At 40.7% G+C, this 27,226-nt stretch overlaps 1 protein-coding gene across 1 annotated transcript; it reads left to right on the top strand.

Moving 5' to 3' along the window:
* Positions 1 to 11,650: 11,650 nt before the first annotated feature.
* On the top strand, positions 11,651 to 12,405 carry FGFBP1 (fibroblast growth factor binding protein 1; the record flags this gene model as incomplete). Its single annotated transcript, XM_082482200.1, has 1 exon — positions 11,651 to 12,405. The coding sequence occupies exon 1, from the start codon at positions 11,689 to 11,691 to the stop codon at positions 12,403 to 12,405; it is 717 nt and encodes a 238-aa protein (XP_082338326.1). The 5' UTR covers positions 11,651 to 11,688.
* Between the last annotated feature and the right edge of the window lie 14,821 nt (positions 12,406 to 27,226).

The raw sequence follows: 27,226 nt of genomic DNA, 5'->3' as shown, positions 1-27,226 counted from the left end.
GGATTTAGGTCCTCTTTACCAACAAACAGGAGAAAATCCCCAGATTCCCTGATAGCATGAAGTAGGACATAGATGCGAGATTCCTATACAGGCACACAGGAACAAATAGAATTAAACATGGGTAAAAAGATAGTTTGTGTAATTCATGTGATAACAGAAGAAAGAGGGCAATTTAAACTAGAATTGGAATTGTAACGCTGCAGCATTAGCAGCGGCATTCCGATATACGGAATAACTGCACTGCTTTTCACCCGTTTTCAGAAAATGGGTTTCTGGGTGTGCAGGGTTGAATACCTTTAAAAAGATCCTAAATATTTAGAATACTGCTAGTCCTCTGTAAACCCATAAAAAAAAGTACTATTACCTAGTCTTTAGGATTATTAATTTCTTGTTTGTTAATGATCTCCACATGGAGGAGCTGTAGAGTTAGAAATGATCCAAGAAAAACCACTAAGTTTCGAAAGAACCGCATAGTCAGAGCCATCATATCTTCTCCTGGTTAACTGAGCAAACCCCAAATCTGTCATAAATGCTGAGGGATGTGTGTCCTTTCAGCCTTTGCTAACCGTAATAAGTTGCACTAGAACTTGGAAAGATGGGTCAAGAAACCTTTTTCTTTGTTAATGGCCTCTATTCACTGTATAGCCAAACATGCTGATCTCAGTAAGAAAATGGCAAATAAGATTTGTCCATTCCCTTTGCCCTTTCTCTGTGCCTTCAGAGACTTAGGTCAGATGTGAAAATGCTGCGAGCTACCAGCCCACACAGCAGCTGTGAAATGCAGACCTTTACAGTCATTCTTCTGACTTGCTGAGCTTTCAGCACAACTTTTCAGAGCCCCTTCCAGCTGTGAGCTCTTGAGCCTTACAGCTTAAGTGCGTTCCACCTTCGCGTGGAAGGTGTCCCTGCCCATGGCAGGGGGTTTGGAACTAGACGATCCTTAAGGTCCATTCCAACCTAAACCATTCTATGATTCTGTGATTTTAAGGATGCTTACACTGTATTTCAAGAATAACCCAAAGGTTATGGAGAATAAACTTTATGGCTAATCCTGTCAATGCATAGGTCAGGCTACGGTGGCTGACGTAACTCGTGGAGGCATAGCTTGTGTTAGACCAAGATCACTTGCCATGTAGCTGAAATAGTTTCTTCAAATGTAGTAATCTAAATCGGCAAAGGAGTTGTCACAACTGTGACTGTACCTTCTTGTTGTCTTTGCTGTGACAACTGTCATGGTTTAGAGTCGTGGACTGAGAGAGGTATCAGTGTAGCTTGGCCACCAGTATTTTTAGCAAAGGGAAAGTTCTGCACGTGGACTGAACTCTCTGTTGGTTCCTTTCCAACTGGAAACCACTGAAATTAAAATATATATATATATATATATTTCTGTTAGTTATTTGCAGGATTGAAGTCTCTGTGGTGGATTGACCCCAGACAGCAATGAAGCCCCCACCAGGCACTCACTCCCCCTCCCCAGTGGGATGGAAGGGAGCATCAGAAGAGCAAAGGAGAGAAAAAAAGTGTGGGTTGGGATAAAGACAGCTTAATAATTGAAGGAAAGAGGGGTAAAAACTCACCAAGTGATGCAAAGACATTCACTCTACAGCTCTCACAAGTAGGCTAGTCAGTCTCCAAGCTATGGCTACTCTAGAAAGACTACCCCCAGTTATATTGGTGCCCGCAACGTCTTGTGGTATGGAATATCCCATAGGTCCCTTTGGTGAGCTGGGGCCAGCTGTCCTGGCTGTGTCCCCTCCCAATCTCTCCCCACCCCCATACGAGCATGTTCACCGGAGAGGGGACAGAGTGAGAAACAGAGAAGGCCTTGATGCTGTTTAGCGATAGCCAAAATATTGGTGTGTTATGAGCACTGTTCTAAGTCACAAATTTAAAATACACCACCATATGGGCTGCTATAAAAAATTAATTCCATCCCAGCCAGACCCAGCACAGCCTCCTACACCATAAAGTCCCTGGGTTTCCATTCCTGGTTCCTGCTTTCCTATTCCTGGCACAATTTCTAGGTTCCTGTTTCCATTTTTCCACTATATTTAAAAAGTGTACTTGAAATGAATGTTTATTTCATAGCAAGTGCTAGAAACATCTTGCTGTGCTTGGAACCAGTGCTAAAACCCACAAAATTGCCAGGCACCAATAAACTCTTATGAGAGTTTACGCTATGTACTTTCTTAGTCAGGGTAGATCCATCTATTCTTCTCTCTCCCCACACATGTATGCGCCCTTTATTTCAACAAATATACAAATAAACCCATCCATATCAATGAAATATAATGGAAGGGAGAAAGCTATTCAATGATTATTATGTTATATTATATTATATTTACTTCTGTGTGTATATGCACCTGTGTTTTTATTGGTACAGCTTAATTTATTTACAGAACAGATCCTGAGAACAGACAAAGACCAGAGCTATCGCTGATATAAAAACCAGACTTTTGAAAGTCCATCTATTCTGACCAGGACTGCATTAGAGAAAAGCTAGAAAGGAAATCTAAGTTGCTTTGATGTCTTAAAGTAAAAGGTAGAAAAGATAATGGCTGCATCTTCCTTGAAAAAAATACTGTTGATTACAGCAGTGCAGCTCAGATGTGGTTTATAGAAGCCCAGACGCAACCTCAAAAAATGTCAGCAGCTAGGAAAGAATGCCTTGCTAATATACCACATCTTGGCCCGTACATACTCTAACTTCAACTACATTCATGTCCATCCTGTATCACTCTGCAACCACACCAAGGTGTGGAAGAATATCACCACTGATCTGGTCAATATTTGAAGTGTTCCAAACCACACCATAACCCTCAGCTGACATTGGTTCCCTTCACCTATGCAGGACCAACTAGTATTTTTGCTGCCTGTACAGGAACTAATTCAGCAGAGACTGCTGTGTGTACATCAGAAAAAAAAAAAAAAAAAAAACCAACCTGAAACAAGTGCATAATTCATTTCAAATTCCCACTAAGAAAAAAAAATCTTATCTTTATGAGAAGGTGGAGTGGAACTAGAAGAGGGCTGAATCTCGTTTATTACCCTCATCTGCCTTTAGTAACTCCACCAGTATTGCCTTAATGCAAAGGGGTTTTTTCATCTGAATCAGCATATGGGGAATTTTTTACTGCAGTGCTCTAATGAGAGATAAGGCGTTCGTGACAGCTGAAAGAATCTTTTGGCTGGAACGTTAAGCTCAGTGTTTATGCTAACCGGTGCTGCTCATAAGACAGTGCCTTGTGTTCTAGCAATACGGGTCTGATGATTTCAGGTAATGTGTCAAACTCTTCCTTCCCATACACACGCATGACTTGCCATTACCCTGGGTAAACTCCAGTCTAATGGCAAGCAGTAATTTACAATGGCACCTTTTAATTATTTTACTCATCTTATCTTTCTATAAGAGAGCAATCCTTTGTCTGATTGTATTTCTGAAGCTGTTCTGGTCAGACAGACAGGCTCTTGCATTGCTGTAAGCTATAAAAATCTTAGCAGGCTAAATAGTTCAGATGACAATTAGTCAACAGCTGTTTCCCCTGGCTGCCAAAACTACTTGAGCATGCCCTGAATATAGTGAATCTACGCTAATAAATCGATGAATCTATGCTAATAAATCAAGTAGCCAGCCTGCTCAAATAAAATCACAGGACAATGAAGCGATTGTGCTTGGAGAGCCTTTAGCTGGGATTTGAGACAGAGAAGTGATAACTTCCATTAGCACCAAAATTAAATGAAAATATGTAAAATTCAGATTTTTTTGAGGCTAAGTTCTTCCTGACATTTGAAAAATCACTATGAAACACACATTTCAGTATAGCATTGCTCTGTTTTACATTATTTTTCTTCCAAGTCTTTTTTTCTTTATAAATATAGCCTTTGTATTCTGTGAAAGCTGAATTCTCAAGAAGACAAAAAAACAGATTGTTTTTTTGTATCTATCTAATCCCACCTCTTCTTCGGTGACCATGGAGCATTGTCAGATGTAAATATGCAGGGACAAAACTCTTAGAATCTGCTTAGATAGGGATATGTTTTCCACTAACTCTTGTATAGTAACAATCATCTTTGTCGTGGTGTCAGCATTTAACACCCTGTATAGAAGAGGGTAATCATGTTTAGTTAGCAATGGCAAGTTTTTACACTTCTTTGCCTTTGAATTGTTTTAAAATCAAGGCAAACTTTCTTTAAGGTTGGTTCAACATATTTTCACAATAAAATTAAGGGAGAAGAGGCTTCTAAAACTTTCCTATCCTTGTTTGAATTTGGAAAGCCTCCTCCTGCCAAGGCAAAACACTCTGTCAACCCCATTTAGCATCAGTTTTCTGTCTCCTGTATACATGTGGTCCACAGAATTTTCCTCTGTGTTATCTAATGAACTAAGAGGGAATTTCTCATCGTTTCAGAAACACATGATCGTATTCCATCACTGGCTTGGATTTCCTAGGGTTAATTAAAACCACTTTTATTTTTCTGAAAACACCACTGTCCTTGCCTACCGAGACAAAGTAATACTCTGCAGGTCTGAAAACAAACTCTCCCTTTTCTGACTGCATGTGAGAGCGTGTTCAATAAGCAGCTAAGTAATAGACGAACAACTGCTGACTGCCAGCTGCGAGCTGGGGGCCAAAGAGCTCTGCTGAAGAGAAACTATACTTTGGCAGCAATGAATTTCAGGATTTAATCAAAATGTTGGCAATATAATGCGGCAAGTAAATGAAAAATAACACTGCAAGTAAGAACTACTGAATTCATAGATGAGGAAGGTAATCAGTAACACTAGGGCTACAAATGGCAGATAAAATGATTAAGCTGTTAGTTTCACTCACAGATATCCACCGTACGAAGGACTGGTGTTCACTTAATTTACTAGTACTTCAGGAATTTAGTTCTTAGTGGAAATGCCTGAGCATCTGCAACTGGGAGCCTCAGCCTGAACTGGAGTTTGCTATAAAATAACCTTACCGTTTAGTCTTGTAAAGTGCTCTTCTTTTTATTAGATTACAATTAATATACAGCAGTCAAACAGTTTCTGTTGTTCTGTGATTAACACTTGTTTGAATTAGCTAGTTATTGTTTGTTTCTTATTTGGCTTTCACGGTATCGGTTTTCACATGGGTGCTGTTCGGTCAAATTCACTTGTCGGTTTTGGCTAGTTTGTGAAATAATTGGACACTGTCATAGACTCAATGAAGAGATAATCTGGTGCCTTTTTCTCATACTTATTTAACTAATATGAATTTAACTCCAGGTCAGAAGTAACTGAAAATTATTGCTAACTGATAAGTTTTCTTCAACCTGCTTTCAAATAATTATGCCTCCATGTAAAATAGTGAGTAAACAGATCTCAGTGCACCATGATGAAACCATCACCACTTTTTAAATGAATTATCCTCCTCTAGAGAAATGGCAGTAGGCTATGGGATATTCTTTGGAGGTGTTGGGCGCAGGCGGTGAGATGCAGAAAGGCTGGCATTGGTGCCACCGCCCATGTGACAACTTTTGTTCCTAGGTAAGAGGGCTTCAGTATTTAGGGCTGTCGGCTTACTGTCTTTTGTAGGTACCAGATTCACAGAGTTAAAAAGGAAATAAAGTTACGAGTTCCTTGCCCTGAAGCTTTTTTCCCTGGGGATGGAAGAGAGGTGCCAGGGGACAACCCACCGCCACAGTGAAAAGAGTATTGTGCTTGGAGGTAGGGGTATGACTCCCACATTTGTTAACATAATTAGCCTTTCAGCAGGTATTTTCAGCAAAACGGTGTACACCTACAGCCTGTATATGATTATATTTCATTAGTAAATAGTACATGAACAGGCTAGTCTGTTTTAATAATATGTGTACCTATACAGTGAAAAAGCCTGATTTACATACATTGATGGTATTCATTTACTTGCAGGGAAGACCTGGAATGCTAGTCACATTGAAAAGAAAAAAAAAAACAAAACACCACCCCCCCGCCACTGAAAGTAACCGTGGCTTCACTTCATCCATTTAGTCAGGCTGGTAATTTTTAAAGGAACTCTAGCTGTAGAGTGCTTAATGTCATTCTTCAGGTCTTGCAGCAAATATATATCCATGTCTAGTGTATATGTAAAAGCAGAAAGCGAGGTTTATAATATGCATGCTTGACCCTGTTCTTTTAACAAAGATTGCAAACTTTAGAGAATTGTTGTGGGGTACATTGTGCCCAGTGACACAGTTTTCAAGTAAGCCTGTGTGCAAACTGTTTAAGCTAAAAGGAAAATTGTGACAGAGGGACTGATGCTACACATGTCCCTGGAATCCCGTTAAAATCAAGTCCTCCTTTTACATCCTTGGAAGATTACCTGATGCAGTGAGTCACTCTCCATCACCAGGATGACTTGAATGATGCAGAATAACACTCATGGACGTTAATTGGAAATGTGAGCAGCTGTTCACTTCGCTGGTACTGGATCTATTTTAATTCACTCTGCCCGAGCATTTGCACAGAGGACAACATCCTGATGTCTACACGTATGAGTGACAAATAGCTGATATTCTTATATGGAGCCGTATTTGTAGGTGGTCGAGGGAATTCATTGATCATTTACTATTTGTAAATTAAATTAGCTTTTTACTGTTTGTACATAAAATTGACTTTATTCTATGCGGAAAAAAAGCTATAAATGAATAGGAGCCTCCCAATGTCACATAGATGACACCACAAGCAAACTGCAGTTTGCAAATAATACACCAATGCAACTTATAGTTCAAATGATAATAATTTCCTATACAAAAAAAACCCATATATTTGTGGGTAATATATAAGCAGCAATAAGGACTAACTCAGAAAATACTGCATTTCTTCCATATCAATGAGTCATAGTTAGGAATAAGGATAGAACCGTGTCCTCTCTTTGCTTGAACAGCAGAAAGACACCAGATAGATTCAATTATAGCAGTTCTAATGAAAACTTAAAAATGTTGATTAACTGTCCCAAGTTTCAATCAAAAGCAGCAGGAATATGTCTGGATTAAGATTTTCTGTACAAAACTCACATTGGGATTTGGGCATCCACGTTTGTAATTCTTAATGATTACTTTTATGAGCTAGTGTTGCCAAATGTTTGCTGTGCCTTTCTAGTTTAATAACTAAACAGCTCCCCATAAATCTGATCTTGCCAAATTAGCTGTTTAGGTTTGCCATATGCTGCATGGATCAAATTGTCTTTCGATTACTAGTCTGCGCTATCTGTTCCACGGCAAAACTGTGCCTGCAGTTCACAAGGAAACAGCGTTTCTGCTCAGCAAAGGGCAAGACTAACGGATATTTTAAAATGTATATGACAGAAGAAAAAAGAAGCTTTCTTGGAAATCGTCTTGTAAACAACTTTTTGCAGCAATTTTTTCTTGACAAGTAGGTGCTAATTAAGAAATTGAGGTTCTCCTTTAATTTTGTGTACTTTCTTTTCAAGATGAAAGTTGAAGAAAACAAATGTTCTGATCACACGGAGATAGTGACGAGGCAGCTCCCAGCAGGATTATTGGGGTACAGTATGAATATGAACGACATGCCCAGGTAGGTAAAAGGCATCCGTAAAACATCAGTTCATGTCTAATTAAAACAAACCAAAAAGTTATTCTGGCAGTATAGCAATAAAACTGCAGGGTATCCAGGCCCGCCTTCATAGACTGAGACTGTATTTTATGCACCTAAATAGGTAAATCTTGATTTACCAGGATTTCAAAACCATCTTAGCAGGTTAGGCAAGAGGTCCACATGGGTCAAGGTGGATCATCTCAAAGGTGTGATCGCCCATATCAACAGGCACTCGACTGCGGAATTCCCTACAGAAGTTCCTACATGCTAAAGACAGGAAGAGTTAACGCGTGCTCAGTCTGCCACGACCTCAGGCAGGGAATACCAAAGCATCGGAAGGGCAAATCTTTTCTTGGGCTGCCTTTTCTCTCGCTATCTCGCCCGTTATTTATCAAGTAGGAAGGCTACACTGATATGTCCCATTGACAATGGGGCAGCTGAACTGAGACTGACACTGAAACCTGATTTGCTAGGCAAAGCTGTCAAAATAGGCAATTTTGGAAGTGGTGAATGGTGGAGGGCTTAAATATTTTCAATACATGGTGATTAGTTTCACTAGTAAATGGTATTTACTAGTGAAAAAAACAAAAACAAACAAAAAATCATTGCAACATCCGCTACAAGAATAAGTATTATACTCCCTTTCTGGGTAAAGAACATCTGTCACGTCCTAGTGAATATCTTTGAGAAAATCTGTGTCTGAGCTGGGAGAGGAATGTGTAGCTCATTACTGTAAACCTTGTCCTTGGTCCCGTTGCCCATGGTTCCTTACATAGTTCTTTGCAACTGTCCTCTCTTCCCTATTTGTAAAAGTTGTTCAGCCACAGTAAGGGGGGGGGTGTTGGTGGTTTGGTGGCAGGTTTTTTTGGTGATATGCCTGAACCAACCCCCTAATCTGTCACACAAAAATCAGTTTATAGTGTGCTTACGCAGGGAAATGGGGCATGACAAAGACATGCCTGAATTAGTGCCAGAACCTGAGGTAGAGTAGCCACTTTGGCTTGATGCTGTCCCAAAATAATTAGCCCTGATGAGAGGCTCATTAGCTGGGGCACGTAGCCACATTAATGCAGCGATACACTTTTGAGGATGCACACTAAATAGAATCATAGAGGCATAGAATCATTTAGGTTGGAAAAAAAATTTAAGATCATCGAGTCCAACTGTAAACCTAATACTAATACCTCGTACCGTAAACCTAAATACTAATACTCCAGATGATACCGTGGATACTATGTGGTGTTAGTTTAGGATTCCTGAGCAAGGTAGTCCCTCCCTTACTTATCTCTCACATTATCTTCATTCTCAGATTCCCATCCAACGTGACACAGTCAAACATTTTCTGATCCATGAGTTATCCTTACCCCTATTCATTAGCCGTTGCCAGTGCTAACCACAAATCTTTCACGTTTAGTTGAATGTTGCAAATAGTTTCATACTAATTCATGCAAATCAAAGGTGCGCAAGGTAGATCTAATGGCTGAACTCAATCCTGAAGCATCAAAGGTAGCTGAACATACACAGATAAATTAGGAGATAGTCCTGGCACACAGGTCAGGCCCTTAGTACTTCAAGTAAACGAATCCCATTTCTGTCCTGCACGTATTGCAGAATTGCACTTTTTCTTTCTTTTTTGGCTTCTGATTTTTAAAAAAAAAAGTTAACAGGCTCCTTATCACCGAACCAGTCCAGATAATGCCTTGCCTGTAGCTTTGTCTCTTGTCTCATTCCATTTGTACCTAATGAGAAAGAGTCAAAGAGGAAAACCTACCTATATCTTACACCAATTTCTACTTTTATCTCTTCTTGCATGCCACCTTTCATCTTTGTATTTCCCAAGCACAAATTACAAATGTCCCACTAATTTTTCTCCAGTAAAACCACCTGAAGCAACTGAGCTACAAAGGCACTAGCTGCTCTATCCATTCTTTAAGGGACGCCTATTCCCAACTCTGAATGCATGTTTATATTTGTCTAATGCTTGTTCTTTCACTGTCATCATCTTTTTCAAGTCAATATGCATTAGACGTGGTCCCATAAGGAAATCTCATCATGTAACCCACTTCTTTACATACACAAAAGCTGGCAGAGAGGGAGGAGCATAGATTAGTGCTGTGCAATTGATCCCCGCTCTTAGACCCCATACACTCACTAATTCTGAGGGAGCTTGTATTTGTTTCTGAATTTTGTGCTGATGACCATGTCATCGTAATGAATGTTGTTCTTAATGCAGTGTAATTACTTACTTTGATTTTTGAATATTCTCCAATATATTTTTGTGACAGGCGGTAAGGAAATGTTCAGAAGGGAACTTTGAAATTCTTTGCGGAATGGTTTCCATTTCACAAAGAAACACTGAACACTACCCAAATTCTGCTAAACACAACGGTAGTGCAACTTGTTGAGGGCGTTGCAGGATACATCCCTCAATGGCTGGGAAAAGCTCTTTTAGAGAAGCTCATGATCTAATAAAGTTCTTATCATTGTTCACGAAGAGGGAAGGACTTGGCTAAAGTAACATCTAATTTACGCAAACACACCTTCTCACCCCACCATAGCTGGTGGTGTCTTTTTTTTTTTTTTTTGTGCTAAGAATGAGAACTGGCACTTTTCCCAGGAGGTGTGTCAGAGGTAAATGAACATGGCAGTGAAGTATCCTATTGTGTTGTAATAGTCTTGCTGGAGACCTGAAGGTGTGTCCCTGCCTTTATAAATACCACGCCGCTTTTACAACTAGCTCTGATTCTTTTGAAAGAGACGAGGTGCATCAGCAGTTGCCTTTGGGTGTCTCCAAGCCCTGTGCAAGGTACGTCTTTTAGTTGTCTTTCTTTTGCACTGCTCCACTTGCAACACAAGGTTACTGTCACATCATTATTCATTTTAGTGTTATTAGTTGCTGTACTTGCAACAGAACTGTAAATACTACATGATGTAGTCTAAAGAGGGTTTTATGGATTGAAAAATCTCTGTGTATAGTATAAGGCATGATGCAAATCAGGTAAGAACTATGCAAAAGCAGGACCCGCTCACATCTGCTGTTACCTGTGTATTCGAGAGCCTAAATTTATGTAAGTAAAGACATTTTCAGATAGCTGAATGTCGAAACAGATTCTTTATTAGCATGCCTACACATGAATTTCTGCTTTCTAATACGGAAACTTTGCTACAGAAACGGCTATGATGGAAACATCTGAAAAATACCTTTAGGGATTCAATCAACTAAATGCCGGATTTAAACCCTCTACTACTCTGATCCTGAAAGCTGCTTCATAAAGAGAAACACCTACAGAAATAAATGTGTTCTGTGCAGAAGCAGGGATCAGCTTGATAATAATTTGCTAACTAGCTACTTTCAAAACTGAAGTTGCATATTTTTCCCTTGAATCTGGTAGCTTTAGACATAGCCCAGTACACTGCAGGTGTCTTCAAAAGCAAAATGGTAGTTCTGTTTTTTAGCAGTCAAGGCAGCAAAGAACACATCAATATTTACTTTCTGGTGTGTGGAAAGACTACTTTCATTTTATTCAACAGAAAATGGAAATACTGGCATAACCAGTAAATTAAAACTATTTTCAGAATGCCTACGAAATAATTTTGCTCAACTTGAATCAAATGGTTTCTTCTCTGTCTGGCATACTTTTGAAGAATAGCCAGAGGCTGGAGTCACATTCTCTTATGTGCCATTTACAAAATGACCATGGGAACAACATCTGCTTTATATGTTATAACCTAAGATATCCATCTGAGGTTGACAAATCCCAGGTTCAAATTCCTTCTGTGACTGCAGAAGAGATCTTAGTTAAGGTGGCTCAGTCACTGGGCAGTAGCACATCCTGGGAGCTACTCTCTTCTGTTCCACATTGCATAGATAATTAAGTAATTGGATCCAAGGGACTTACTCCATAGCCATCTACAGTTCTCAAAGACAATATGTAATGGTTCTAGAGACCAGGTAGTATTCACACAAAGGACAGAGGATTTTGCCGGTAACATCTTTTAATAGGTATCAAAGAGCAGTGCAGTACTATGTCTGAAGTACTGCAACTGTCAAATGGAGCCTAGCATTAAGTGAAACTGGTTTTGTTTGTTTGTTTTGAAGGCAGATAATAAGCAAAACAGAGACCATGAGGATCAAAAGCTTTGGACTTCTTTGTGTGTTGATTCTGGTCTCCCAGCTGCTACTAGCCAACTGTGAAAGACAGAAGGAAAGAAAAAAGGGAAGACAAGGCATAGAAGATGGTGGAAAAAAACAAACTGGATCTAACCAAGAAAATGAAAAAGGGCGGAAGTCAAAAGGAGGAAAAGCATCTCCTAAAGGCAAGTTTAAAACCAAAGAAAATGCTGAGTGCACCTGGGCAGTGACCGACATGAATGCTGCTACGGTGCACGTAGGGTGCAAGATTGGTGACAGCGAGTTCTGGTGCGAATTCTCTGGAGACCCTTCCACCTGTCCACAGTATGCAGCAAACCAGAAATCCTACTGGAAACAAGTCTCCCGAGCCCTAAAGAAGCAGAAGCAGATCTGTCAAGACCCCAAAAGTGTGCTGAAATCTAAAGTATGTAGGAAAGGCCCACGAAGCGCTCATTTCAAGTTGACCCGCTCAAGCCTACTAACATCCGTAGGTCCTGCAAAAGGGAACGCAATTCATCATGCAAAAGAGGTTGTTCAGACTCCAGCAGACGCCTCTGTGACTGAAAAAAAGCTAGAACACGGTCCTCAAGACTGTGTTGAAGACATAGATTATATTGATCAGAAAAAGGTGGCTGAGGAATACTGTCCAGAGAGCTTGCTTTCTTTGTGCAACTTTTTTATCACAATGGTTCAAGACAAAAAATGCTGAGGAAGTGTTTCTAAAGCTTTGTATCATGAAAGTCCGATCTCATCTAAGCTACTGCAAACTATTTCAGATTTATTCTCCTGTTATATAGTGTATATAAGAAAAAAAGGAATATATTTTTCTGATTTTGTATATACACAACAGACTACACTTGACATAGTTGAAGATGTTATAAATTTTATTTGCATGTAGATTGCTACACAGGTGTTACCAATGGATGTTACATACTCTACGCAGAAGTATATAAGTAGCCTCCTTGCCCCTCTTTGAGCTGTGCTAGCCAAAGTGATGAATTCAGTGCCATGCACTTCTTGGTTGTGTTCAATACTTTTGATCTAAAAATTATTAAGAAAAATAAACTTCAAAATACACTCAAATTATTCTCTCTTTCTGTGTTTAACTAGATTTCTCCATAAGTGCTAAGCTTTTGTCAAAGTCTGATCTTTCACAGGATCTGGACAAAGTGTTGCTTATAAAGCAGTTTTAAAAATATTTCTGCAGCTTTGCAGACTTCAACTTTCTCAGTCAGTGCAAAAAACATTTTGATAGGGAACTAGATCATAATTAGTTTTTCATCATCATGATAATGAAGGGCAACAAGATTTTCAGATTTTTTCCATAGTTTTGCAAAACTTCAGCTTTTCAGGCTCATCAAAGGATGTCAGAAAGCTTTTCAAACTTCAATTCTCTCCTTTCTGCCATAGTATGAAGCACATTGTACTCATTTTCTGGCAGGTAATCAGAGATGCAGAGATAAAATTATGTATACAAGTTCGTACATAGGCCCAGGGCTGGACCCCGTACTCCAGCAGCTAAAGCACTTGTGCTCAACACTGCCTGTATGTTCTTTTGAAGTTCCATTTTCTGTTGTATTTATGTATGGACAAGACTAATAAATACTTTTCTATTCATTAAACTTCATCTGTATTTAAAAAAAAAAAAATAATCCAGACTACAGGAATAGAGATTTTAGAAAATGTAAAGCTAAATAATGACAACTGACCTTTGCTAATTATTGAAACTCCAGCTGGAAGAAATGTAATACACAAGTTACACTTTTCCAGTGGCTCTGGGCTTGGATGGATGGTCTTTTACCATAGTAGTCCACTTGGAGAAACTTGCATTTTCATGAAATACAATTTCCCTGAGCATTTCTAGCAAATTAATATTTCTGTTTTTTTGAGAAAATACAGCCTGTTCCCATCTGTAATTATCTCCTTGCTAGAATATTTGAGAGACTATTTTTAAGATTGGTAGTTATGAGGAACTCACCTCCTGCAGCTTCCTTCTCTTCATTCATTGTCACGTATACTTACTTTTTATTTAAATGAGCGTGTCTGGGGACGACATTTTAATGCTACTCGGTCTTATAGCTACAGCAATAAAGGCCCACTCTGTTATTTAATATCAGTTAGTGTTTTCTTTGCAATGAAGAATTAACTTAGCAAAAATACTTAAATTTAGATGGAAGTCCTCAATAAGAGAGGAAAGTGCTACTAAACACACAGCTTTTTTTGCTTGTTAGTAGGGGTTAAGCCTTCTTACACAGGGTTGAAATGATTTTGGCAGAGTTGGGAAGAAGACACAGCACCAGCTCAGGCATTAGCTGCAGTATTTTAAAGAGGACAGTACTCTTATTAGTACTTCACATGATATTAATTTACATTTTTTTGCTACTTATAATATTGCGATCTCTATTCGACTAGTATCTTGAATGTGGGATGCTGCTATTAGTCAGGCAAACTGTGTTTGAAAAGTGTTCAGCTGGATTTTACCAAGTCCCAATGGCAAAAAGGAAGCCAGTTCTTACTGCAGTTCCAGCCTCTGCACGCCCTGTGGAAACACTGGGTATTACTGGGCTGTGCAGGATGAATTCTGCTGGAATTTATAGTTTGAATTATAAAAATAAATTTTGCCCACAGCAAAGCAAAATTCCCTTTAAAAAGGGGCATCACTACGACCTCCTGTGGAGGCTGGAAGACACAGCCATTCTGGTGCCAAGCAGGGCGGGAAACCAGCTACCAGTTCCTTATTATTAAGGTAGATAGGTAAGTATTGAATGTGCAGGTGAGTTCCAGCTGCTAGACACTTTATGTGCTGGCCTACGCCACTTCCCATTAGGAGATCGCTGAGATAAGAAAGTCAAAAGATGCAGAGGAAGGATGAGGAGCGCAAGTTTGGCTCAAGCAATCATACACTGTAGAAATTATGAATGTCTGATCCGGTATACAGACACCCCTATAATAGTCCCAGATCACAAACCGAGCGCTGGGCAGGGCTGGCTGAAGAGGCTCAGTTGCTCCAGATGTTTGGGAACGCGTCCAGTCCTAACTACCCTTAGCTGCTGTTACCCCCACGGGCCCTGCGGTGAGCACTTTGGTGCCTGAAGCGCGATCCGCCCCGCGCCGAGTTGCCAGGAGGCACTGCTCGCTCCCTGTGGCGGCCGGCCAGCCAGGCACAGCGAGCCAGCGACGTGTCCCAGAGCAAATTCCAGCCTGGGATTCCAGAGCTGTGAGTTACGTCTCCGCGTGCGGGGCCGACAGCAACTGGACCCACGTTTTGGAGCTGCGTGTTCCTCTCCAGGGATGCATTAGAATTCTGCTGCCTCGTCTTCCTGTTTTCTTTCAGGACTGGCTTTTATCTTCATGCGTGGCTCTTTGCAGGAGGAAAACACGCTCGATGTCAACAGTTCCTGGGTGCATTTCACCTGTGATACATGCAGTTGCGCCAGGATCCTACGAGGACAGTGTGGAGCATCAGGAGAAAAAGGAGATCTCCGTCCAGCCTTTTTCCTGGGAAGGTGGGCTAATGTGAGAGTGCGGATCTCAAAACTGTCTCAACCAAAGGATGGGATTTTTAACTTCCACGAGTACGTAGTTTTGGCTGTTCTTCAGAAGGCCACGTTTCAGAATAGCAGGGTCTGAGGCAAATATATCTGGAGTTTAACTTCATGAACAGCGTTTTCCATAATTGCACAAACCCCAAGTCTATGGCTAAGCGCATCTACGTTCTCATTGCACTCACCAAGCCTTGTGTTTCAGTCCTACATCTACAAAGCAATCACTGGACAGCACTTACGTGAGAGTCGCTTTCTTCTGGGCATTTACAGAGCCAGTTAGGTCAGTATAACTTTAGCACTTCTGGAGTCAGGCTGGTCAGGATAAATAGAACATTTCCTGGCATTCTTCATCTTAAGATCTGCGTTCGTTGTGAAAAAGCTCACAGCTGAGCTCTGTTCTGTGCCTCTTTTACCCCGGTGCACCACTTGTCATTGTGTCAGAACTTCATGTTTGAATAACTTGGAATAATGGTGGTTGCTTTCCTAACGCCTTCTATAGCAGGGCAAGCAGGAACACACTGAAGGAAAACAAGGAATGGATTTAAACTAGGTCTGTGCAGCCCAGGTCCTCTGTCCTACCATACTGAAAACAAGGATCTCTGCTTTCTTAGCAGCAACCTGAGTTATGGAAAAAATCACCCCCATTTTACAACTGGGGAAATGAGGTGTAGGAAGACTGGATGACCTTGCAGTAATGGGGAGAAAAATCAGAGGTTTCAGAGTTCCGGTGGTCCCCTTCTCACTCTTCATGATTAGCTCATTCTGCGCAAGAACTACATGCATTTGTTCTTAAAAATATCCAGCTACTTCTAGGTATTTTTAAATCATTAGGAATATCTTTGGGGAAAAGTAGCTTACTTTCTAGGCAATATAGTTTGTTTCTCCAGACAGCCCTGGATATATTTACTTGAAAAGAAGGATAGGGCTTTTGAAGATAGGAAACTCGTTCTAGCTTCAGAAATAAAGAAGTTTCAGGGAGTTTCCCTGCTCTTGCAATATGGAATATTTATACCTTTGGTAACTGCTTCAGACTGTGGACGATCTATTTAGGTGGACCCAACCCCCACATACTCCCACAAATTCTCAAACTCTCATCGAATTTTGGAGAGCCCAAAAATGGATTTTTTAAAAAGGGGGAGAGAAAATTTGGAAGTCAAGAGTTTTTCCAAAGTTATCTCCTCATGCATGACAGTCTTATCTGGAAAATTTTAGATGTATCTTTGTATTCACTAGGAAATGGGGAGACATTGTTAATGTCCAGGAAATAGCTCTGCCAATGAAGTACTACTTAAGAAGCTGTAAAATTTCAGCTCCTTTAACTTTAAAGTGTTTATTCTTTTATTATTTTCTGTGGTGTATTTTCTACACACTTTCACACACAATTTCAGCTGAATGAGTTTCCGTTCCTTTTGCAACCTCCTTTATTCATTTACCATTTTGGCAACAGTACAGATTACATATCTAATCTCATATGTTGCATGACTACTTGTAGGAGAATGGAGTTGAGTGACTCAACCTTCCTGCTTCCAGGACTGCCCTGCCCTCCTCTTCCCCCGAGGGGGCCAATGAGTACCTACCGCCTGATATCACCTCACCTGAGTTTGACCAACCATAGTGGAGACTGAGTGTTCAGACAAGACACATTTTACACTGCCATGGCTCTATCCGTGTAGAGGTAGCTGAACTTAGATTACAAATTCCACTCCCTTTTCCACTTTTACCTTATTTTTTTCTGATGCTGCCCTGAGCAAGGCAGCTCAATACTTGTTGGTAGCTGCTGCACCTCACCCATGCCTTTGCCTGGTTTTCATTCCATTTCAATATATTAAATTGTTTGTTCCTCTAGGCTATTTCCAAGAGTGATGCCACACTGGGAATTGATCAAATGGAAAAATCCATCTTCAAGGATGGGAAATTCAGCAGGTTCCAGCCTGCAGAGGTTCCTTGCAATCTTGTCGCTAGCGTGGTGGTACCATCCCATCCCTGGCTGGGGTGTACACGGCTCCTGCCTGTTAGCACCATAAACGGTGTAACAAATCCTGCGGAGCTCATGACCACTGTAGGCATTCCTGTATTCTAACATCTTAGAGCTTCTTTCTGCTCCCTCCCTTGAAAGAGCAGGGGAACTCTGAGCCTTGGTTGCAGTCATCACCTCTCTTCAAAGAGCCAGAGAGGAGAAGGCAGAGTGCAGGAATGCTGGTAGGGTTAGAGTTATCAGACACTGAACACCTAGAGGTTTCACAAGGATATCCAGGTGCCTCGCTTGCTCCTTCCATTGCCAGTCCTTACAGTGAGACATTACAGGGTCACACATAAAGACAGGGGACTGGCCACGTCACAAAGCTTTTTACCTGTTTGTAAAGCTACTACTAGCCCAAAATGATGCATTGGGGCCCAGGTTATCTCTTTAATGGGGATTCACGTAAACATGCTCCTATCTATGCAAAATATGTCTTTTGTTCAGCTACTAGAACTTCTTCCAAAGTTGCTTATTGATCCCACTAGAAATAGCTGTTTTAAGACAAAGAAGTGATAATGCATAGGTGGAAGAACTGTGAGGACTTCCCATCAAGTTGGTGCAACCTGGCTGTCTCAGTCACTGATGATAGCAGGCCCTGCATAGAAATGGTAGACTTAATTAACCTGAAGCTCCCAGTGGCCCATAGAAGTCTCACACTGATTTCCAGGCAGCAGACAGACACATCAAAGGGACTTTGTCATATAATGAGCCTGCAACATGTTTAAAACTGTCTGCGAGCGTGCACATATAAGCACTCTGTGGTGCTTTGCTTATGCCAAGGAAGAGGAGAGTTGCTCCAGTCAGCCAGAAAATTTGATGTTCAGAAGAATCTTAAAATCCAGGAATTACAATATTATATGTAACAGGAACGTATTCTATACATCCATAATATGTGCCCTAATTATATGTAATGAGTGTGCTTAGATAATAGAATGTTATTTAAATAATATGAGTTACCTTTTCATCTGTTGCCTGAAAGTAATGTGGTTTCTAGAGTCACTGTAGAAGTGGTGTGATTCCCTGGAAAATCTTGGCCTGCTTTTGGGCTACTCCACAGCAGCTGAATCCCTGCAGATGTACGTGCCCCGGCAGCTCTGTTCCTACCCCTTGTTCCAAAGGGCTCTCCAAAGGATAGCTGCAGTTTTTCCCTGCAAGCTTCCAAGGAATTTTGTGTCTTGTCTCTTATGCCTGCAGGCATGAACGTTGTCTTTGCTCTATGTGTGTGGCAGCCTATAGTCCTCAGTGTCCCGCAGGGAGGACTCCAGTTAGGTGTTGATCTCAGAGACTCTGTGTTCCTCACTTATATGTGCAAATGACACAGAAGTGAGCTAAAGAGGTCAGTTAGTGGACAGAGGAAAGCTGGGACATTAGGGATGATGGCTTGTGTGTGATTTCAGATGAAATCTTGTCTCCGAGAAAATCCTCACACAAAGTATTAGCTGTATGTGCTGCTGCCGATGGGGTGTTTGGGTTAACAACACTCCACTTGGGCTAACGATCAGGTTGCTGGTTGTACGGGGTCCTTAGAGCTGCCATTGTTAAGAGCGAAGATGTTTGGTGATGATGTCCTGGCCAGTGTCAAGCTAGGTAATTAGACTCTGCCGCCCAAACTCTTCTCAGAATTTCAGTCAGATGCAGCTTTCTTCACCATCTTAAACTGCTTTGTGCTCTGACCGCTAACATTTTGGTGTGGCTGATCTTACTTAGGCAGGGGGCTGGGAAAATATTTACTGAAGTCCCCCCAGTCTGAAGGAGGACCAGTTGTTAAGGCAATTTCCAACTGTAATTTAGAGAGAAGGCAAAAGAAAAATTAAAAGCAAGGGTGTAAAAACAAAAGCAGGAAAACTGCTGTTTTCGGAGTGGCAGAGTTGATATTAACAATTGGGATCAAAGTCTTCGCATCCAGTGTTTTTATCTTGAATGTCCCTGTGCTTGGTGTTTCTTTTATACTACAGCATACAGAATCCTATGAAAATGTGAGTATCTTAGCCCTCCTAGTATGAGTAAGGCTTAAAAACATATACAAGTTCACATCAGCAGTTCAAAACCCAAATCCAAATACAAGGAGCCCCCTATTTATTACTCCCTTAAAAACTGCTTTCTAACCTAATCCTCATAAGAGTGACCCTTTGAGCCCTTCAAATCGGTAAAATGGAAGGAGAGGTTCCAGGCAATGAAATGGGAGCAGGATTAATAGAAATTACCTTTGTAAATTTGATTTGTTTTCTCAAACTAAAAGGAGAGAAAATGTACATGCAAAAGAAATGCTAAGAAATGCTAAGAAATGATCCCATGAGATTCTGTAGGTGTGACGCTTAGTGATGAATAAAAATATAATTCACAGAAAACAGGCTGGTATTTTATGTCTGCTTTGATTTCAATGTATTTTATTCAGAGTATAGGGGAAGCTCATAAAAATATATTAAAAAAGTTCCACCCCCATAATTATAAGGCTTTGAAGAATAGCATATGTTGCTACATTATGCAGGGGAAAAAAAAAAGTGGAAATACCTATATCAACATACAATCATTTAACTACCAAAAGTAATACCAAGAGCTGTCATGATATTAAAAAGATTTTTCAGAACATGAGTATATAGTTTTTCCTCAACCAGCTGGAGTATGTTTCCAAGCAAAGTTCCAGTGGAGTTTCCCTTCTCAAAAGCTGTCAATGCTTACCTGGATGCCACTGCTATCATATATAATGTTTCTTGCTTGACGTTTTGAGCCTATCCCTTATCTTCAGGTGGGTATTCAAGTACCAACTTGTTTTATAGCCCTTTGTGACAATGAAAGAACCAAAGAAGACGTACACAAACCAGGATCACTCCAGAAGCACATCACGCAAATTTATGTCTCCTTCCTCTCTAAGAAGAACAGATGAAGTATGAGTCAGGGGCATATGAAAAAAAAACAAAAAAACAAACCAACCCAAACCAGAATTGTATTAGAGCAGGTTTAGTGGGGCTTGGTGAGTCATTTCAAACTCCTGAACTGGCAAGTCCTTGTTGGCTTTTTGAGCCCTTCTCCTTAAAAACTGTAGGCATTTCTTTTTGTGTTTGTTTATTTTTTTCATACCTAGTAGTGCAGTACTGAGGTCAGCTGAATGCCTGAATTTAGGCTTTTATTAAGAGCTGATGAAACCAGATCATGTCTGCATGGTTCATCTGAATTTGCCCCATGCTTGGCTCTTGCCCTGTAGACAGTTCTGGCAAGAGTATAGCTAATATTTCTATCAGTATATTGGCTCCAGTCTTTGCAAGCGGGGCAAGATTTACTTAGAGGTGAAAGCTGACTCCCCTTCCTACAGAGCACCAGTCTTCATATCACCCTTCCCGTCTCTTGCCAAATGAACGTTGAATTTGGCTTCTCCTTTGCATTTGAAAACTTTGTATTTGTATTCCTTGAGAGGCCCTGTGTTTTCCTCCTGACATCTACCCATTTACACAAGAACGCTGTTTCAGGGACGTATGTCTAATACTAATGGAGCTCCTCTGGACTCATGTAAGTACTACTCAGAAGTAAATCTGGCTAATAGCCTATCACTAGGATTAATTTTATTCTTTGAAATAGCTACTGTAATTTACTATTGACCAGTAAGTCAGAGGTGGCCAAAGAATTAACTGCTTGCAAATAGAATTAATTGAACAACTGAAAACAGGAACAAAGGAGAAAGTAGCAAAGGCACAAACAATGTCTATCAACAGCTCTCTCTTTCCACACTCTTTTAGGCCATGTCTTTTAGGCTTCTTCGTGAATACAAGACACAAGTGCTGCATGAGTTCAGCAAATAGTCCAGTGACTATGACCCCACTGATACCTAGAGGGAAGGTATCTGACCTAAGGATATGAAAGTTCTTCAGTTTCCAAGAATATGCAGCTCAGGCCTCTTCATGGTGTCTGCCAGCGTATTGAGAAGTATTCCTACTAGGCAATACATCTTCTACTTTGGTAAGCAGTATCAAATGATGATCGGTTTTGAGCATACCTTTCTCTCTTATATTTGTCTTAAATATAAGGCCCCATAACATCAAGGCCCCAACCCTGGAGGTGCTCAAGGCCAGGCTGGATGGGGCTTTGAGCAACCTGGTCCAGTGGGAGGTGTCCCTGCCTATGGCAGGGGGGTTGGAACTCGATGATCTTCAAGGGCCCTTCCAACCTAAATCATTCTATGATTCTATGAAATACCTGGTTCGAGAGGATTGCTAGGCCATGCAGTACATAATATTGACTTCCTAATGTTGTCTTGTTAGATAGATAGCTGTGTGACACAAGGAGTTACTCTCAGCTCTTCATTCACACACCTTGTGGAGTCAGTTGAGAATAGTACTTGTATAGTCACTAGCGTTGTTCTGCTCAGATAAGTAGCACACTGTAACTTGTCCTGGCAATAAATGTGTCAGAAAACTTTAGAGAAAGGTAGAGCCTTGTCTTTATGAACTCAAATAGCAAGATGAGAGGAGAAAGAGAAAATGGGCATTGTTGCAGGAACAATAGAGACTTCTTTATTGTTCAAGTTTGAACAATGGGAACAGTTTGGGACCTTGCGGGGGCTAGGGGGGTGGGGAATGCAGACTCAATAAAACTGACCAATGTCCTCTTTTTTATATCTTCTGATTATGGAACTACAACTTTCTCAAAAGTTGAAAGCTCTTTGGGGTGTGGTATAAGCAATGGACGAGATCAAAGCCCTGCAAAGCAGATGAAGCCATCATGTACCTGTAAGTGCCCTTGGCAGTTCTAAAGATAATTGCCTTTCATGATTCCTGTACAGCTGGCATAGGTTCTGCTACATATCACAGGAAGATTTGCTTTCTTAGAACATGCTAAACAAAAACTACCCACATTCCATACATCTGCAGAATGCTAGCCAGGTGCTGTAATTAAATCATTTTTCTGCATCACTACCATTAGACAAAGTCAGCAGGAAGCAAAAGAAACAACAAAATACCAAAGACTTTTATTCGTTTGGAGAGAAATCCACCTCTATGCAGGGAAACAAGAAAAGGTGCAGCTGAATGAGTCCATCTTAAGACCCTTAGAATGAGCTACCTGATCTAGTTGAAGGTGCCCCTACTCATTGCAGGGGGGCTGGACTAGATGTTCTTTGGAGGTCCCTTCCAACCCAAATGCTGATTCTGTGATTATAAACCCTTTTGCTTTTTCCTTCTGCAGCTTTCTGTTCCGGAGGACGTTGAAAGGCTGGTCCGGGTAGTTTTCTTTAAGTTTGAAGTATTGAAATACTCACCACTGACACTAAGTCAGGTAGATGAGAACTCATCCTCTGTGCAGACATTAAAACTCATGATTAGCAAAATCCAGTAATCAACGTAGAAATTTATGTACTGAGGTATACAGGCAGAGAAAATAACAGGCTCCTCTGCTTCCTGCTGGCAGCCTTTGACTCTCACAAGTGCCACAGTTTAGGTGCATTTATGTGTGTCTGCAGGACTGCATGTACTTGAAGCTAGATTTGAGGGGAAAAAAAAATCACACATTTTAAAGATTTACAGTGTCACACATTTTGTCAAAATTATATGCCATAAGTCTTTTATATAGATATAGATTTTTTTTATGTAGATATAGATTTTTCTTGCTTTCACAGTTGCAGGGTTCAGAAGGTAGAATTTACATTTTTGGAGAACAGAGGGCAGAGCTGATTAATGAATGGTTACTTGCATATTACTGAGATTGCTTCTGTTTTACAAATAGGAGAATGGAGACAGAAGGCTGAAATAACTAAGACTGTATGTCAATGTACTGGTAGAATCTATAAGCTAAATCTGTTCCTCGTTCAAGCGCATTCAAGTTTCTGGACTTATATTAAGTATTAGTTTGGTTTCAGAATTTACTGATTGAGTGTTCATTTCTTTGGGTCACCACAGAATGGCACTTGGGAACACCATGACGCCAAGTGACCAGGAGCTAGCAATTTTACTGTAGCTTCTGATTAGTCTGTCTGAATGTAACAGTGCCCTCCTCGTAATTTCGTGATGACTTCCACCTGCACCTACTCTCTCCAAAAGCTCAAAATGTCAACGCTTGCATCGGCTTATCTGTTCCTTCAGAAACTGAAAATGTTTATGCGTGTGTATGGCTGAACATAAGGAATATGAACAATTGTGAAGCAGGAATCCAACCAGTTCCTAGATTCTGGAAGAACTGATATGTAATACAAAGCCAGTCTATAAACTTAATCCAACTCCGCTGTTAAGATATCAGTCTAGTGGACAATCTACTCTGTTCACTAAATGAACCGAATAGCTTTAATTAATAAGCAAAAGAAACCAACTTAAAATTCTAGGCATCTTAAAAACATTTTTATTAGATTGTATAACCAGACATGTGAACATAAATGTATGGAAAAAGGCAACTTAAAATTATCTGCTCACATAAACCATATACATTATGTAAAATAGTTGTGTGCCTAAAAAATCCAAGTGTATTCATTCGGGCCGGTATTGTGCCTGAGGCATCCAATTATCATGGAGTGTTATTCCCACTCTTGGGCTGGTTCCTCCTGCTTTTTGTTGATGATAGGAAGTTCTTAAGGGTGTCATTCATTTGTAACCCAGAGCTCACACTGGTCGTTGGTAGTGAGCAACTATCTCACCCAGTGGCTGCTATTATGTCACAATATCCTTCCTAATTTAAGTACAGAAAGAAACAGACCTCACTGTTTGTAGTAACGCTTGAAATGTTTGTTTTCTTCAGGCGTGTTCCTACTAGTTTAAATGTTCTCGTTACTGCAACCAACTATGATGAGTTACTGCTCGTCATAGTCACCTCAGATTTCATCTACCAATTGCAGGCCTGCAAGAGACTACAACATATCTGCTGTTTGTTAGAAACGTCTTTGACCCCAGACGATCTTATGGTCCTATTCGCTCTCATTCATTTGGGGTGGTAAGTGTTTCCAAATGCCTCTGGTTCTCAGAAATCAATCAATAGGGTCTAAAACTTGACCTCTGAACTCTGAATGTCATAAGAAAAGATACTTGCACGGAATCGGGGAGTCTTTGGATTTGATCCATCAGATGAGGTAGAGGTAGCTGAATTACGTTCTGATGGAGGATGTGTCGTGCTCTTTCCTTCTGTTGTGTGCCATTTCGTCATATGGTACTAAATCACCAAACAGCCATACTGCTGGTGCACAGGAAACAGCAAATAACGGGCACGATCTGAGCGGTGCATTGCAGTGCAGACCATTCAGGGGCCTCTGGGGCTCCAGACTGGAGATATAAAAGAACTCTCCTTTGAAAATCATTGTAGAAAAACAATTACCTGTGCTCCTCTTGTACCAAGTTGATTTATTGCACATTGGATATGCATCTGTCTGGCAACAAGCAGCACATATGAACAATGCTTTCTTTGCTCTTCCCAGAAACCAGCTTGCTTCAGAGATTTGAGGAGATCTCCCACTGAGATGCTAGGATGCAGTGAAGTCTGTCTGATGAAGGCACCGTTACTCGTGAGCTGCCAGGTAAGATTCACCTTGGAAAAGAGTTTGAAAAATATCCTTTTTCACCCACAAGGAAATTCACGCACCTCTTTTGTGGTCAGCATCTTCAAAGCAATGGATGCAGAAAATGTAACAAGCTGGCAATCCCGGCCACCATTGAGTGCAGATTTTTAAAAGGCACATGCAGTGACATTACTTTTCAGTACGATTCCAAAGTTTCCTGTCTTCTACATCCACGTTTAAATCACTCAAATCTGTATGTTGCACCAAAGAACTAAATGCCTTGGCCCCACTGTTGCTTTAGACTTCTAGACTACGCTGACAGCTGAGCAGGTCTGCAGTATCCATCCCGCCTTACAGACAAAACACCGTGTTCCAAGGAAGCTCCCATAGATGGAGGAGAGGCCCTTTATATGCCTTGTAGCTGAACTTTACTCGTGCTTGCCACTGTAGGGAAGACCTGAATTCAGGTTAAATGCTGTAGGAATGCCCCGCAGTTGTCACAAAAATGTATTTATAAAAAATTCAGCCTTTGCCCAAAATTTTGGAAAAAATCAGAGAGCGGTAATAATACAAAAATAAGATCACTTAATGGTACCTGCTTGCCAGACATTTTGTTTAATGGCCTTTCATAGGGAGAGGTGGATCAAATGTGCAATGAAATATTCAAACAGCCATGCTTAAGACCTCAGTTTAGCCAGAAGCCTACAATTATTCATTATTCATTCATTATATATCATCTGGTAATGAAGAAAGACAAATTGCCTCAGGATACGTGAGGGACATGTTTGAGTGCGTGTAACATACTAACCGAATCTTTGCAAGCGGTTGTACAGAGTACCCTGATAAGGAAAGCTGTTGGCATTTTGGATCAGCAGTGGCAACACCTGGGGCAGGAATAAGGTGGGAAATAACGAGCGGCAGCAACAGAGCAACAGTAATGGTCACGCTGAGCGGCGTTGCTGAAGGCATGGGTTTAACCCACCCACCAGCAGTCCTGCACAGTCGTTCTCAACCACAAGGGCTATATGATGATGGTGAATACCTTGTTTGGTAGTAACAGAGCAGAAACCTGTTACAATAAACACTGTGGAGTTCGGGGAAAAGAGAAATGTGTTGCAGCTTGATTTTCCTTTGGGGAAACAAACTAAAGGGCAATGTTCATGGCCTTGCCTGAACTTCATCTCTTTTTTCATCACGTTGTCCTGGATTTCTCTGAGGACTTCAGGCATTTACCTAGGACTCTGGACATCTAGTAGTTTAAACAGAGCCTCAGGAAAAGAGCACATGCATAGTATGTTAATAAATTCTGGACGTACTGATGTCATTTCACGTGCCGTCTGCAACCAGAGTCAAGTATGGTGGTTTCGTTAGAGGAAACCCAAAGAGCAGTGACAAACCTCCACCAGATTCAGGAATCTGTGACACCAATGTTAATCTTATCTGTGCTATTTGCAATTTAGACACGTACCTTTGATGTGTGCTATTGTCCAAGGTCCTATAGGTCACAGACTGAGTTTCTGTTATTCCTGTGCTATTTCCATAAAAGACTTACCCAAAACAAATAAAATAACCCCATGGCTTACAAGCAGCGTATTGTCCACAGAACCTGCTGATGTTGACCCTGTCTGCAGAAAATTAAAAAGTTCAATCTGAAGCTGACAGGTCAAAATCCGACATTACTCACCCTTTACTTGCTTAGTACTGGTGCCAGAAAATTGCGGGTAGTATTTGCCAAAAAAAAAGAGCCCTTACCTGAGGCTATCTTGTGAATTTTGTAGGCAGAAATATCCCAAGAAACTATGTTTTCTGTAAGGGAACAGCTTGTTCTGTTTCAGTTGGTAACAAGAGCTGCAGTTTTGTTGAGACCTGTGTTGAGATACTATATTCATGACAGGCAAAACTATAATTAGGATAATACAAGTTCTTTATATCTTGATTATGCACTTCTGTCTTCGTAATTAGTAATACATGCATATTACCAATACATCTGTAATATTTCATTCAAGGACTGAATTTGGATTTAAATTCCCTGCATCTGCCAGTGTGCTGAGCATCACGAAAATGTGAGTGTTTGGAGGGCATTGCTGGGTGCTAAATGGGAAAGCAGTCGGAGAAGCTGGCTCATCCCACTCCCTTCTGACTGCAGTTACGGCTGCAGCGTGCCCGGTCAAACCTTCCAGAGATTACACGCTTTTTTCCAAGCATTAACCTTTTCTAAGGCTTACAAATCCTTAGGGGTAACTGAAAATCCTGACAACTGCACCAGGAAGAAAAATTCACCACTACCAATGATACATCGTATTTCTTCACTCCTCCTCCAGCTTTTTATGGGAAACACTGGGTCTCTGGTGAGAGTTCTTATCCTGCCCTTGGGGGATGTTTTCCTGCAGTGATTCCTGTTTTCCCTTACTCAGGTCAAAGACGCTCAAAGGAATGGCTAACGTTCTCCTTCTCTGGGTAGTCTTCCACTGCCAGCACTGCTCTTCAAAATGGTGTCCAT

This window comes from Vanellus vanellus, assembly GCF_965231255.1.
Source record: "Vanellus vanellus genome assembly, chromosome: 4".
NCBI classification, from domain to species: Eukaryota; Metazoa; Chordata; class Aves; order Charadriiformes; family Charadriidae; genus Vanellus; species Vanellus vanellus.
Note: the sequence above shows the minus strand (reverse complement) of the source record. Positions and strands in the feature narration are given on the sequence as shown.